At 43.9% G+C, this 13,516-nt stretch overlaps 1 protein-coding gene across 3 annotated transcripts in view; it reads left to right on the top strand.

Annotated features, from left to right (window-relative positions):
• Window positions 1-13,516, top strand: part of TGFBR3 (transforming growth factor beta receptor 3) — a 146,760-nt gene that overhangs the window by 124,739 nt on the left and 8,505 nt on the right. For 2 of the 3 annotated variants that reach the window (XM_064147988.1, XM_064147987.1), the window contains exons 14-16: window positions 1,085-1,205; window positions 6,735-6,770; window positions 8,747-8,854. In XM_064147988.1, the coding sequence (XP_064004058.1) occupies window positions 1,085-1,205; window positions 6,735-6,770; window positions 8,747-8,854 (265 nt within the window). Of the gene's footprint in view, window positions 1-1,084; window positions 1,206-6,734; window positions 6,771-8,499; window positions 8,703-8,746; window positions 8,855-13,516 lie in introns of those variants that run through there. The other variant, XM_064147989.1, reaches the window with a different exon arrangement.

Below are 13,516 nucleotides of genomic sequence, written 5' to 3'. Positions count from 1 at the left end.
AACCACCTCTCTGGGCAACCCATTCCAAAGTCTCACCACTCTCATGCTGAACAACTTCCTCTTCATGTCCAGGATGAATCTCCCCACCTCCAGCTTTGCTCCATTCCCCCTAGTCCTGTCACTCCCTGATATCTTGAAAAGCCCTTCCCCAGCTTTTTTGTAGGCCCCCCTCAGATACTGGAAGGCCACAAGAAGGTCACCTGGGAGCCTCCTCTTCTGCAGACTGAACAGCCCCAACTCTTTCACTCTGTCCCCATTACCCTTTGTCCTGTCATTACAAGACCTCCCCAGCCTTCGTGTATGTCCCCTTCAGATAGTGAAGGCCCTTCAAAATGTATTTTTTGAAAGATAATTTGTCATTGTTGATCAGCACACATGTTGGTGGCTACAGTTTTGACTACCAGGCTTTTAAAAAACACTTATCCTAAAATAAAATAATTACTACCATTTAAGACCAATAGCAACACTGCTGTAAAGGTTAGAGGACTCTTAATGATTGTGAAAGTTGTGTCCTGAAGCACATCAAAGTATTTACCACAAAACCTGGGGAACCTCAAAACAACCTGCATGTAACAAACTGGCAAGCATAAGTACTGAAAGAGCTGGGGCCGTTCAGTCTGGAGAAGAGGAGGCTCCCAGGTGACCTTCTTGTGGCCTTCCAGTATATGAAGGGGGCCTACAAAAAAGCTGGGGAGGGACTCTTTAAGTTCTCAGGGAGTGACAGGACTAGGGGGAATGGAGCAAAGCTGGAGGTGGGGAGATTCAGAGTAGACACGAGGAGGAAGCTGTTGAGCATGAGAGTGGTGAGAGGCTGGAATGGGTTGCCCAGGGAGGTGGTTGAGGCCCCATCCCAGGAGGTGTTTAAGGCCAGGCTGGATAAGGCTGTGGCCAGCCTGATGTAGGGTAGGGTGTCCCTGCCTGTGGCACAGGAGTTGAAACTAGATGATCCTTGTCATCCCTTCCAACTCTGAATGATTCTATGATTCTAGGTATTTAGAATGAAACCAATAATGAGGCAGCTGGCAGAGTTGTCCTGGTGGACAGGTGATTTTCTGGCTTCACACTGGTTTTTTTTCACTCACAGTGCATTCCCCCTGATGAAGCTTGCACCTCTCTCAATGTGAATATGATCTTGGCCATGATGCACAACAAGAAAACCTTCACTAAGCCTCTTGTTGTAATAACACATGAAGGAAAGCCAGAAGGTATGAAAATGAATTTTGAACTGTTTAATAATAGTGTGACATGGAGCTGCTTGAAATGAAAGAATACTCCCTAGTGTGTGGCATAGCATAATCTTGTGCTGATACTGTGTTTGAAAGATGCTACTTGAAACATTTCCCTGGCAACAACTGTCAAGGTAGTTCATTGCTCTTTAGCAACCATCAAGGTAATTCATTGCTCTTTTACAGTTGTTATTGGTCTCTGGACATGTGGTTTTCACAGTATCACAGTATTATTAGGATTGGAAGAGACCTCACAGATCATCAAGTCCAACCCTTTACCACAGAGCTCAAGGCTAGACCATGGCACCAAGTGCCACGTCCAACCTTGCCTTGAACAGCTCCAGGGACGGTGACTCCACCACCTCCCCGGGCAGCCCATTCCAGGGTCCAATGACTCTCTCAGTGAAGAACTTTCTCCTCACCTCCAGCCTAAATCTCCCCTGGCATAGCTTGAGGCTGTGTCCTCTCATTCTGGTGCTGGCCACCTGAGAGAAGAGAGCAACCTCCTCCTGGCCACAACCACCCCTCAGGTAGTTGTAGACAGCAATAAGGTCACCCCTGAGCCTCCTCTTCTCCAGGCTAACCAATCCCAGCTCCCTCAGCCTCTCCTCGTAGGGCTGTGCTCAAGGCCTCTCACCAGCCTCATCGTCCTTCTCTGGACACGCTCAAGCATCTCAATGTCCCTCCTAAACTGGGGGGCCCAGAACTGAACACAGGACTCAAGGTGTGGTCTAACCAGTGCAGAGTACAGGGGCAGAATGACCTCCCTGCTCCTGCTGACCACACCATTCCTGATGCAGGCCAGGATGCCACTGGCTCTCTTGGCCACCTGGGCACACTGCTGGCTCATGTTCAGGCAGGTATCAATCAGCACCCCCAGATCCCTTTCTATTTGGCTGCTCTCCAGCCACTCCGACCAGGCATTGAGACAGAAATGCCGTTTTGCACAACAACACAGGTGTCAGAAGTATGAATATAGCAGTGTGCTTCCACTAACTTCTTGTTGCCCTAGGCCAAAGGCAGCAGTCTGTTCTCTGCTGTACCATTTAGTATTGTGCTATTAAATATATATTGAGGAATCTCTTCGTGTGAATTTCTAATGATAGGACAAGAGGAAATGGCCTCAAATTGCATCAGGGGAGGTTTAGTTTGGATGTTTGGAGGAGGTTCTTTACTGAGTGGGTGATCAGGCACTGGAACAGGCTGCCCAGGGAGGTGGTGGAGTTGCTGTCACTGGAGGTGTTTGAAAACAGAGTGGATGTGGTGCTTGAGGCTGTGGTCTAGTGATGAAGGATGCTGGGATGAAGGTTGGACTGGATGATCCTGGTGGTCCTTTCCAACCAGAGCGATTCATAGTGATTAGATGTTGTGCTGAGGGGTTTGGTTTAGTCAAGGACTTGTCAGTGTGAAACTAATGATTGGACTCAATGAGCTTGAAGGTCTTTTCCAATCTGAGAAATCCTGTGAATAACAAAGTATTGAGGATGGTAAGGCCTGGTGAGATCATAAAGTAAAGGGGTGGCCACTGGAGAAAGATTCATTAAACTATAAAGAACAAAAGATGAGATGTGTAAAGCTATTCTAGCTCCTCTTTGGTGGGGCTTGTTTGATTGTGTAACCTTTATGATTACATAAACACAAGTGTGGCTAGTAACTAGTTGAAGGACTTGGAAAAGCTGAAGAGCATTATGAGATAATGCATGATGAAAGTGTACTGTAGCTTACAGATACGCCCTGAGAGTGATGAGAACTATGAACTGCTTTCAAAGTTCTGTTTCATTTGGAAGTTTTTCTTAGTGAATCTCTCTGACAACAGCATTTGTCATGTTTTGATGCATTCACACAAGAAAACAGAAGTGTTTGTTTTCTTTTCCTTTTTGTGTTAGCATGAGATTTTAATCAGAAGCTTCAGTGGCTTCATGTGTGCATCAGAATCCTCCAATTGTGTCCAAAGGCTGTTTGCCCTTTGGAATGCTTTTTGGGGAGGGTCAGAAGAATGGAGATCAGAAGTCCTTTAAACTCTGTTGTACAGTATGTGCTTTGTAGTCTTTGAACAATTTGAAGTACCACACACCATTGCTAGGGAACATAAGAAACAACTACTTCTGTTGAACTCTTCCAACTCAGCCTGTGTTCAGGTTTTAGGGTTGGGTTGGTTTGTTTGTTTCTTAACAGTTCAAATTCACTGTGAATTAAATTGATCTCTCAGTCCATTAAAGCCATGCTTTGGGCCTGATTCTGCACTCTTTCTTTTTGGAAACACTCTGTGGTTATTGGGAATGAGCAAATGCTGCAAATGAAGTTCAGCTTTCAATAAAGAGACTTGTACTCTGAGCTCTCTTGCCCTTCTGATGTATGGAGCATTGTGCTCCCATCTCAGGCTTCACTCAGAATGTTGTCTTTGTCAGAGGCACAAAGTCTTAGTGTGCAGAGACAAGCTAAATTTATAAAGATTAGTTGCCAGACAACGGTGTGATAGAGCATTTTGTTGCATTGTGGGTGATTTAGTCTAATTGTAGGATGCTTGATGGAAATCTTACCAGCAGCAGACATCATACAAAGTGGCACATTAACAACATAGCTTGGTTGGTATGCAGTTGTTCCACAGTGAATCAAGAAACCTTTTTCTAAAGGCCAAATGCCATCCTTGGCCAATAATCTAAGAATTGGAGAAGAAATTGTGTTGGGCTATTGAACAGGAAAATTTACATCTTGGAGGTGGTGGGCTTTGTTTTCTTTCATGTGATGAAAGCCAGCTTTCATTGTTGTGAACTGTTAGTGTGAGTTCCTGTCACTGGATCTTCTTTCCAAGCCACATGTAGGAGCTGTGCACTCAACATCTCAAAAGTCAGAACATCCTGCTCTTTGCAAAGCATTGTCTTTTTTCCTTCTGAAATAAGCTCATGATTGTCATTGACTGTAAAAGAAGCCATAACTGTATATTGAAATAAGAATAACTCTTCCTTCCCTACTAATTTTGTTAGTTACTTACAAGCTCAGTTGCTTGCACTTGTAGTAGATTCCAATAGAAGCATCTGAAAGCTAAGTCCACGACACACTTTTTTCCTTTGCATTCCTGCATTTATAGAATCAGTCAGGGTTGGAAGGGACCACACAAGGATCATCCAGTTCCAACCCCACTGCCATGGGCAGGGATATCCTACCCTAGATCAGCCTCATCCAGCCTGGCCTTAAACACCTCCAGGGATGGGGCCTCAACTGCTTCCCTGGGCAACCCATTCCAGCCTCTCACCACTCTCATGCTGAACAACTTTCTCCTCACAGCCACTCTGAATCTCCCCATCTCCAGCTTTGCTCCATTCCCCCTAGTTCTGTCACTCCCTGAGAGCCTAAAAGGTCCCTTCCCAGCTTTTGTGTAGGCTCCCTTCACATACTGGAAGGCCACAATTAGGTCACTTGCTCACCCTCACTTCAAGGAAAGGCATGTGGGTGGCCTTTTAAGCACTAGGAAATGCTGTTGAAGTAATCTACCAGTTCAGATTTTGTGGGAACTTTAATATTTCTTCAGCAAAAGGAGACAGGTCATAGAAAGAAGGTCAAGTGAGCAGCTAACAAGTGTCTCTATCCTACAAAGGTATTTGTATCCTAATTTTGAAGGCCTGGCTGCTGATGTTTTTTTAATTGGATACTTTTCCTCAAGGATTTTTACTGCTCCTGTTGCTCTGAGCAGGCCACATTAAGAGCTAAATGACTGGGGAGAATGGGTTATGCAGCCTGTCATTCTCTGTAGAGAGGCCAGTGACAGAACAAGCATGGAAAATTCATTCTTCCCTCAGCTCAGAAGGCATTTTCTTGGCACTTGGGATATGCTAGTGGAGTGTTTGGACAATCTGATAGTGCCCTTACCCACGTATGTGCTGTTCAGTACTCTGATTTCAGTCCAGCCTTCCTCACAAATCCCACATTCAATTAGACACTGTTATGCATGCTTGACACTTGCAGCAAAGCAATGCATGCACACACTCCCCTCTAAACGCTCCCCTGTTTCCTGCGACTGTGTCCACCTGTTTCCTACCAGTCTGATGAGTGATCTAGAAGAGATACTCATGGGTTAGAACAAGTGACAGTAATGCAGTTTAAGAATGATACAGGTTTTTTTGATATCACAGGCACATTATATCTCAGAGTCTATTGATTTTACAGCATATTGCTGGCACTTTAGTGTTGACATTTAGATTTTAGAAGTTAGGAGCATAGTTTTGGTTTAAGAATACTTGAGATATATTTATTTTCAGTATTTTTGAGTCCCTGGAGGTGTTTAAAAAAGAGTGGATGTGGTGCTTGAGGCTGTGGTCTAGTGATGAAGGATGCTGGGATGAAGGTTGGACTGGATGTTCCCGGTGGTCCTTTCCAACCAGAGCAATTCATAGTGATTAGATGTTGTGCGGAGGGATTTGGTTTAGTCAAGGACTTGGCAGTGTGAAACTAATGATTGGACTCAATGATCTTGAAAGTCTTTTCCAATCTAAGAAATTCTGAAGGGCTATGTTTACATAGTAGTAAAACTATTTTTTTTCAGTTGCTAAAGATACAAAACTAAGTATTGGGTTACTGTCTTATCAAATCCTTTTATAGCTGTTGCACTGAACATGGGCAGATACGTCAGAATTTAAATGAGATCTCTAGGTTAATGGACAATCTAGAAACAAACTGCAGCTAACCAAACAGGTCCTTGGATCTGAAGCCAGAATCTCTGGCTCTCTTGCTTGAGATGGCATTCTTGGAGAAAGATGAGAGAATCCATATAGGCTAAAGAAGGGAAAATTCTTCATTTTTAAACGTATGTTTACTTGTTTCTTTCTGTTACATGCTGATAATGATGATACCATTTATGCCTTTGCCAAGAATAATAGCTTTGATATGCTAGCTACGATCTTTTATTTCCTAAATGCAGTAAAAAACAAACAAAAACTCACAAGACACCCAACTTCCAAGGCAGAGCACCAAACAGGACTCAGGATATTGTGTGGATCAACACACACTCCTGCAATCTGGACAAAGCAGTGTGTACCATGCCATGATACTGACTTCTCTATACAAGTGATAGCCAATGTTTGGTTTTCATTTTTTTGTTTGTAATTTATCAGGCTGTGATTAGTGTGTAGTTAGATGAATCTAATCACCTTACAACAGCCTTTGCAATCTTTGCTCTTTTGAGAGCTCCATACAGGGCTAACCACTGTGGGTCAGACTCAGTGACGTCTGGATGGGAAAGGCTGCAGTGTACTTGCCAGCAGAATATATGATGCATGAAGTATACTGCAGATCTGTTCCCCCAAGGAGTGATCAATATCCAGATAGAATTTTTCTGAGCTGAGAAAGATTATTGAGTTCAGGCCAGTTTTCCTCAAGTTCCTGGTGTGTAGAATTTACAGTTCATGTCTTAATCCTGAAGGTTGCTTGCATAGTTTGTAGAGCGTATGTGGAACTCTGTCTGATTAATGTTTTGTGGTTTCTGTTTTGTTTTGTTGTTGTTTGGAAAATTAGATCCTGCCCTTCCAAAGCCAAACGTGAGACAGCCACGTAAGTAACTCTTAAACCAATCTCTTTTCATCTAGAAAGTATTAGATCAATGAAGAAAATGATTTTCAAGTTTTTTGTGTGTGTTTGTGTTAGAATTCTGGGACGGAGCAGAATTCTGACTGTATTACTAATTGAGATATTCCAAGCAGCATGTAGAGAGACCTTCTGAATGGGTGGAAAACACCGCTGAGAGCTTCACCCTTAGCAGGTTCATTTGTGTATGTGTTGTTTTCCCCTTCTTTGCTGAGGCCACTGCTTCCCAATACTAGGGTTTTGGCAGCAATGCCTTCTTATGGAGCTCCTGTCTCCTGCTTCGTGTGCCCTACATTGCAGCTGCCCACATCCCCAGGTACTCTGGCACCAGCACTTGGAGCTCATGCTGCAGGTGAAATCACTGACCTCATGGATTTATCTCTTTGTTGGTGTAATGAATTAACCAGGGATAGTTATTGCCCCAGAAAGGGAAGAAAAGGAGAGGAGCAGCATTACAAGACAGTCAAGGAAAGTCAAGGTGATTTGTAGCTAAAACCAGGAATGAATGGAGAAAAGGGAAGATTAAAAGAGGAAGTGCAAAGATCGTTTCTTTTCCTCTGCTTTTGTCCCTATGTCTTTGGGACTAAATGAGCTCAGAATAGCATTAGGAATGACAAATTATGGTTCTGCCACTTCAACCTCCATGTGACTTTCTCCTCTTCATTAAATTTTCTCTTAAGAGGAGAGGACTTGTGGGGAAAAAAAAACCCAAACAGCAGTTGAGTCTAGCAGCATCTTTTCTGTTTGCATTTAAAATGAACAAATGTGGCCTAAAGAATCAGAAAAAGCCTCATAGAAGAAATGGGAGAAAAACCTTCTAAGCCACTATCTGTCAGGTGATGTACATGAAAAGTTGCTTGCAGGCACCCAGAAGTGAGTCCTAGGGGCCTTGCCAAAAGGAACTGCTAGAGAAGGCATTTGTCAGAAGCGGAATGGCCCTGAGGATTTCAGAAGCTGTTGGGCTGGGGGATGTCCATAGGGATATCTGGTGGATGGAGGAACATGTAAAGTGAGGGTGTTGGTTGTGTTTTCAGAACTGATCCAGTCAGCTCTTTTCCTGGCCAGCTTAGTCAGTAAAATGTTACTCACTAGTCAAAGCCATTTTATCCACACTAAAACATCAAAAACACTGAACCTAGAGATCAGTTTTGTAAGAGGAAATTTCCCCATGGGATTGCTAGAAGAGTGATTATTAATTATTTTTAATATTGCTAATCACCAGAAAGGGAAAAAAAGACAAGCTGACAGTTTCTCTGTGTGGATGGTTAACATTGGGGTGCAATACATTTAGGAATCATTTGCTGTTACCCTTGAAATGTACTGCAAAGGGCCTCTCCCCTGGAAAGTGATTTGTGTGTGTGTGTGGTTCTATTTTTGTGTTCTGGAATTAATTTCAGTTGTTGAAAGCATTGCCAAATGTGAAAAACAATTGTTTCTATTTACGTTTTTTGCTGACTTCTTGCTGGCCTCTCTTCCCTCTTAAGAGCAGTTCCGTTCTCCACCTAGATTTCAGACCAAACTTGCAGGAGATACGGGGGGAAAGTTTGCTTGAACGTTGAGGCATTTAAAGGGACAAGCATCTTTTGCCCAAAATCTCAGCCCTCTTTAAACACATTTTTAAGATAAATGGGCATTTAATTGAAAGCAAGTTATTAGCAGCCAACTTAAAATGCTTTCATCTTGCAACTTTTTCCAGATTTGGGTGTGCTGAGCTGGGGTTTTGCTTTGTGATGTGGAACATTTGGTTGGACCAAAGCCAATCTCTGAAAGCATCGCCGCTTCTATTTCCTCGATGCAAAGCTGCTACTCTGTTCTTCAAAATAGCACTTTGTTAGCTGTGAATTCAAAAAACAAACTCTTTTCCATGAGAGGTTTACAGGGTGAATTTCTGTAAAGTGCTACTGAAAATAAAACCTCCCTGTTCTGTGTGTTTACCTTTGTAGCTGTGTTCTACGGTCTGGACACGCTGACTGTCGTGGGCATCGCCTTCGCAGCATTTGTCATCGGAGCCCTGCTCACAGGAGCGCTCTGGTTTATCTACTCGCACACAGGTAAGCAGCAGGGCTCCTACAGGCCTCTCTGCAGATCACACCTCGGGAAACGCAGCTGAATTCTTGCATGATGAGAGGAAAAGGGGAGGTGTGGCTAGTAGTGGCTGCCCTGGACTTTTTTTCCTTGCTCTCTGTTCTTTAACTAGGGTGGTTTTGACTCGGTTCTAATTTAAGTTTCCCAGAGACTCAAATATAGTTGTGTGATGGTTTGGGTGCTCCCTGCCCCCCCACACTTTAGAAATACCCAGATTCTGGGTATATAAATGAAGCTGTTTATTTACAGCTAGCACAATATACAAGCACCTATTTACAGTATATACAGTTATATACAAAGTAAAAGATAATACACAACTCCCCTCCCAGAAACCTGAGTCCCCAGGAGGGGCTCTCAACCACCCCTGCACCTTCCCCCTGCCCCTTTCAACCTTACCCCAGTCCCAAGGAAGAATGGAGGTTCGGCCAAGAGGTTAAGAAGCAAAGGTGAGTGGAGGGTGTGTTAGAGAGATGCAGCTCAGTCAGATGCCCAAGGCAGAGAGAGAGACAAAATGGCAACAGTGTTATCTAATGTTTTCCTTTCTTCTCCAGCAAGACTCTGAGGGGAGTAGACATCACCATTGTTTTCCTTTCACAGCCTATGATCTAGTTCTTCTCACCAAAGCATTCTAGCTAGCTTCAAACTAGCACAAGTTGGTAGAACCAATAACAATTTATAGGATGCCTTTCCCTCCTCCCCCTTCTTTCCCAAAGAAAAGGAATTAGATGTAGAGAGAGGAAAGGTAAGCACATCCAAATAAATAATCTCACTCTGATTTGGAAGTTGAAAGAAGAAAAGTTTAACAATAAATAAAAGGTATATGAGGTAGGGAAGTTACAAAGGTACAGGGAAGGGAAAACAAGGTACAAAATATGTAAATAGAACCAGATTGATGGCAATGGTTTGTCTGCCTCGTGGGTGGTGGCCACGTGGTAAAACTAAATAGCAGCAGGAAAATGGATGGTGATGCTGGTAAGCAGGGAGGCAGGGAGCAAGAGCAAGCAAACAGGAGGTCCCCTGCTATTATGGATCTTAGACATGAAGTGGGAGTGGGCTAACCACCACACCTGGTAGTGTTTAGACCCACCACCTGGGGAGGAGTCAAGACCACTCCCCCAGGAGGGTTAACCCTGTACATTTTACAGCAGCTCCTCCTCTGAGCCCCTTGGTGTGTATCAGCAGATTGGAACTTGATCTTCCCTGAAGGGAGGTGGTGATGCATTATGAACAGGATTTAAATTTTGCTCAAATAATTTTAAACATAAATCCTGAAAACTCACATGAGGCATGAGGCAAACTGCATATTCCTGGCTTGTGAATCATCATTAGTTGCATTTCAAACCTAGTTAACATTCAAGTAAATGGATCCCTTTTGGTTCCCATACTCCTTTTTAAGTTGTTTTTATTGCAGTTACTAAGTTGGGCTGATGATAACTGGGAATATGTGACCAGTACAAGGAGTGGGCCAAGTGGATAAGGGAGTGCTTTATTTATGTAGATATATTCTGAATATAACTAGACTTGAAACTGTTTCTTGGGCCTTGATTTACATAAAAATTTTGCCTTGATTAATTATTCCTCCATTCTTCAACTGTTAGATTAATTTGGTAGAAGTCATATGTAATCTCACATAATTGTATCCAACAAGATAAGCAGGAATGTGCCTGAATTGTTGCAGCCCTTATGCATAGATAGTTTTTCATTATCTCCTCAGATGGGGTCTTTTTCCATACTAAACTAAGTTAGCAGAAATACAGTACTGTAATGGAAGATGAGAAAGAGGCCTGGACCAGGAACAGTGTGGCCATCAGGACAGGAGAGGTTATTCTTCCCCTGTACTCAACACTGGTCAGGCCACATCTTGAGTACTGTCTCTAGTTCTGGGCTCCTCAATTCAAGAGAGATGTTGAGGTACTTGAATGTGTCCAGAGAAAGGTGATAAAGCTGGTGAGGGGCCTGGAACACAGACCCTGTGAGGAGAGGCTGAGGGAGCTAGGGGTGTTTAGCCTGAAGAAGAGAAGACTCAGGAGTGACCTCGTTGCTGTCTACAACTACCTGAAGGGAGGCTGTAGCCAGGTGGGGGTTGGTCTCTTCTGCCAGGCAACCAGCAACAGAACAAGGGGACACAGCCTCAAGTTGTGCTGGGGGACATATAAGCTGGATGTTAGGAGGAAGTTGTTGGCAGAGAGAGTGATTTGCCGCTGGAATGGGCTGCCCAGGGAGGTGGTGGAGTCAGTGTCCCTGGAGGTGTTGAAGAAGAGCCTGGTTGAGGCATTTAGTTGATTGGCTAGAGCTGGGTGCTAGCTTGGACTGGATGATCTTGGAAGTCTCTTCCAACCTGGTTGATTTTACGATTCTGTTGGTGAACCAAATGCTGAACAATAATGGGGAGGGGGGATCTTGATTTGCAGCACCTGACCTTGAGTGCTTGTGGATTATGGGGTATTTTAGCATCCTTACAGCATGCTGGACTCTCAACTAGTTCCACTTTTGATCTTGCAAGACATTGCCAAGATCTCTTGGAGACGGAGAGAAATTGAGGTCAATTATTCCAAACCTGTGCAGCTCTGGAGCACTGAAATTCTGTGGCCCACTCCAGGGATTTTTCAACATCTAAAACCTCATGGAAGTTATTTAGGAGGGAAAATCTGTCCCTGTCAGATCAGAGCTTATGTAAATATTATGACCCAAGAGCTTATGTTAATTTGGAAAAAAAAAGAAGAAGAAGAACCCTGTGGGGTTATTTTTCCAGTTGGCAGTACAACTTTGTATAAGCAGTTTAATACTTCTCAATGCATCAGCTGTGTATGAAACTTCCTTGTTTGGAATTGAGGCAAATGTGGAAAGTTTAAAAGTGGTGATAATATGTATAAATAGTGTAGTCCTGCCTTGTATACTACTGAAACATGGTGGGGGAGAATTAATTGCAGTTTCAATTAACCAGTGTGTGAGCTAGGATGGCAGTTTCCAAAGAGGTGGCCTTTATTCACAAGCAGTTGTTAAATTAGTATCATTAGTCTTGCAGTTGTGGAATTTCAATCTCTGCTTGTGTGCAGAACCATCTCTGGACACATGTTGCATGTCAGTAGTCAAGAAACACCGTGGAGCCAATATGAGAAATCCTTTAGCAACAACAAGACTTAGACCAACCCCACTAAAAAGAATTAAATTAACCCAGTACATGACCTGTAGTGACTACAGACAAGCTGCTCTGGTTTGGTGTTAGAGAAATGAAAGTAAGTGGAGAAAAAGGCCAGATGAAAAGTAGTAAATGAGAAGAAATGAAGGGGTCATTGTAATTTGAGATCAGAGAATCTCAGCAATGATAAGAAGTACTAGGAAGTTAATCTGGTTCTGATTTTCACAGTATCATCAGGGTTGGAAGAGACCTCATAGATCATCAAGTCCAACCCTTTACCACAGAGCTCAAGGCTAGACCATGGCACCAAGTGCCATGTCCAATCTTGCTCCAGGGACGGCGACTCCACCACCTCCCGGGGCAGCCCATTCCAGTATCCAATCACTCTCTCAGTGAAGAACTTTCTCCTCACCTCGAGCCTAATGAACCTATGTTGTCTTTTTGTTTCTGTGCCTAGTTTCTTATATGTACAAAGCAGAAATTGGAGCAGAGTGCAGTGAAGGCTCTGGCCTTCACAGTCTCCTAGAGGATGACTGCTGTGGTTGATGAGATAATCCATCCATAGTGGAAACATTTTAGAGCTGGCTGCAGAGTTTTCTTAAGATTAGTAGGAAAAACAAAAACAAGCTAAATTTCATCTAATTTCATCTACAGAGTGGGTGCCTTTTGTTATGAACGAATTCATAGAATCATAGAATCAATCAGGTTGGAAGAGACCTCCAAGATCATCCAGTCCAACCTGCACCCAGCCCTGTCTGGTCAACTAGACCATGGTGCTAAGTGCCTCATCCAGTCTTTTCTTCAACACCTCCAGGGATGGTGCCTCCACCACCTCCCTGGGCAGCCCATTCCAATGGCAAATCACTCTCCCTGTGAAGAACTTCCTCCTAACATCCAGCCTAGACCTCCCCTGGCGCCGCTTGAGACTGTGTCCCCTTGTTCTGTTGCTATTTGCCTGGCAGAAGAGACCAACCCCCACCTGGCTACATGCATTCCTGAATTATGTTTGGAGATATCACACTTTGTTGCAAGTACCACTGGGTTTCTAATGCATGGTTTAGGCCAAAGACTGGAAAACACAAGTTCATTCTAAGAATGTGTTTTGGTGATACTCAGAGCGCAAACAGAAGCTGCTGGTGGAGAATGGTAGCTTGGGACGTGAAGTTTGTGCTGCAGTGCTATGTGAAACAGAGCAGAAGAGCGCATTTTTGTGGATAGTAAAAAGGTGCACTTGCAGTCCAGAAAGCCAACCAGATCCTGGGCTGCATCAGGAGAAGTGTGGCCAGCAGGTCGACGGAGGTGATTCTCCCCCTCTACTGCGCTCTCGTGAGGCCTCACGTGGAGTACTGCACCCAGTTCTGGAGCCCTATTCCAAGAGCGATGTGGAGATGCTGGAGTGTGTCCAGAGAAGGGCCATGAGGATGCTCAGAGGGCTGGAGCACCTCTCCTATGAGGATAGATGGAAAGAGTTGGGGCTGTTCAGTCTGGG

The sequence above is a fragment of the Pogoniulus pusillus genome, chromosome 8, assembly GCF_015220805.1.
Source record: "Pogoniulus pusillus isolate bPogPus1 chromosome 8, bPogPus1.pri, whole genome shotgun sequence".
NCBI lineage: Eukaryota > Metazoa > Chordata > Aves > Piciformes > Lybiidae > Pogoniulus > Pogoniulus pusillus.
This window is presented reverse-complemented; position numbering and strand designations above follow the sequence as displayed.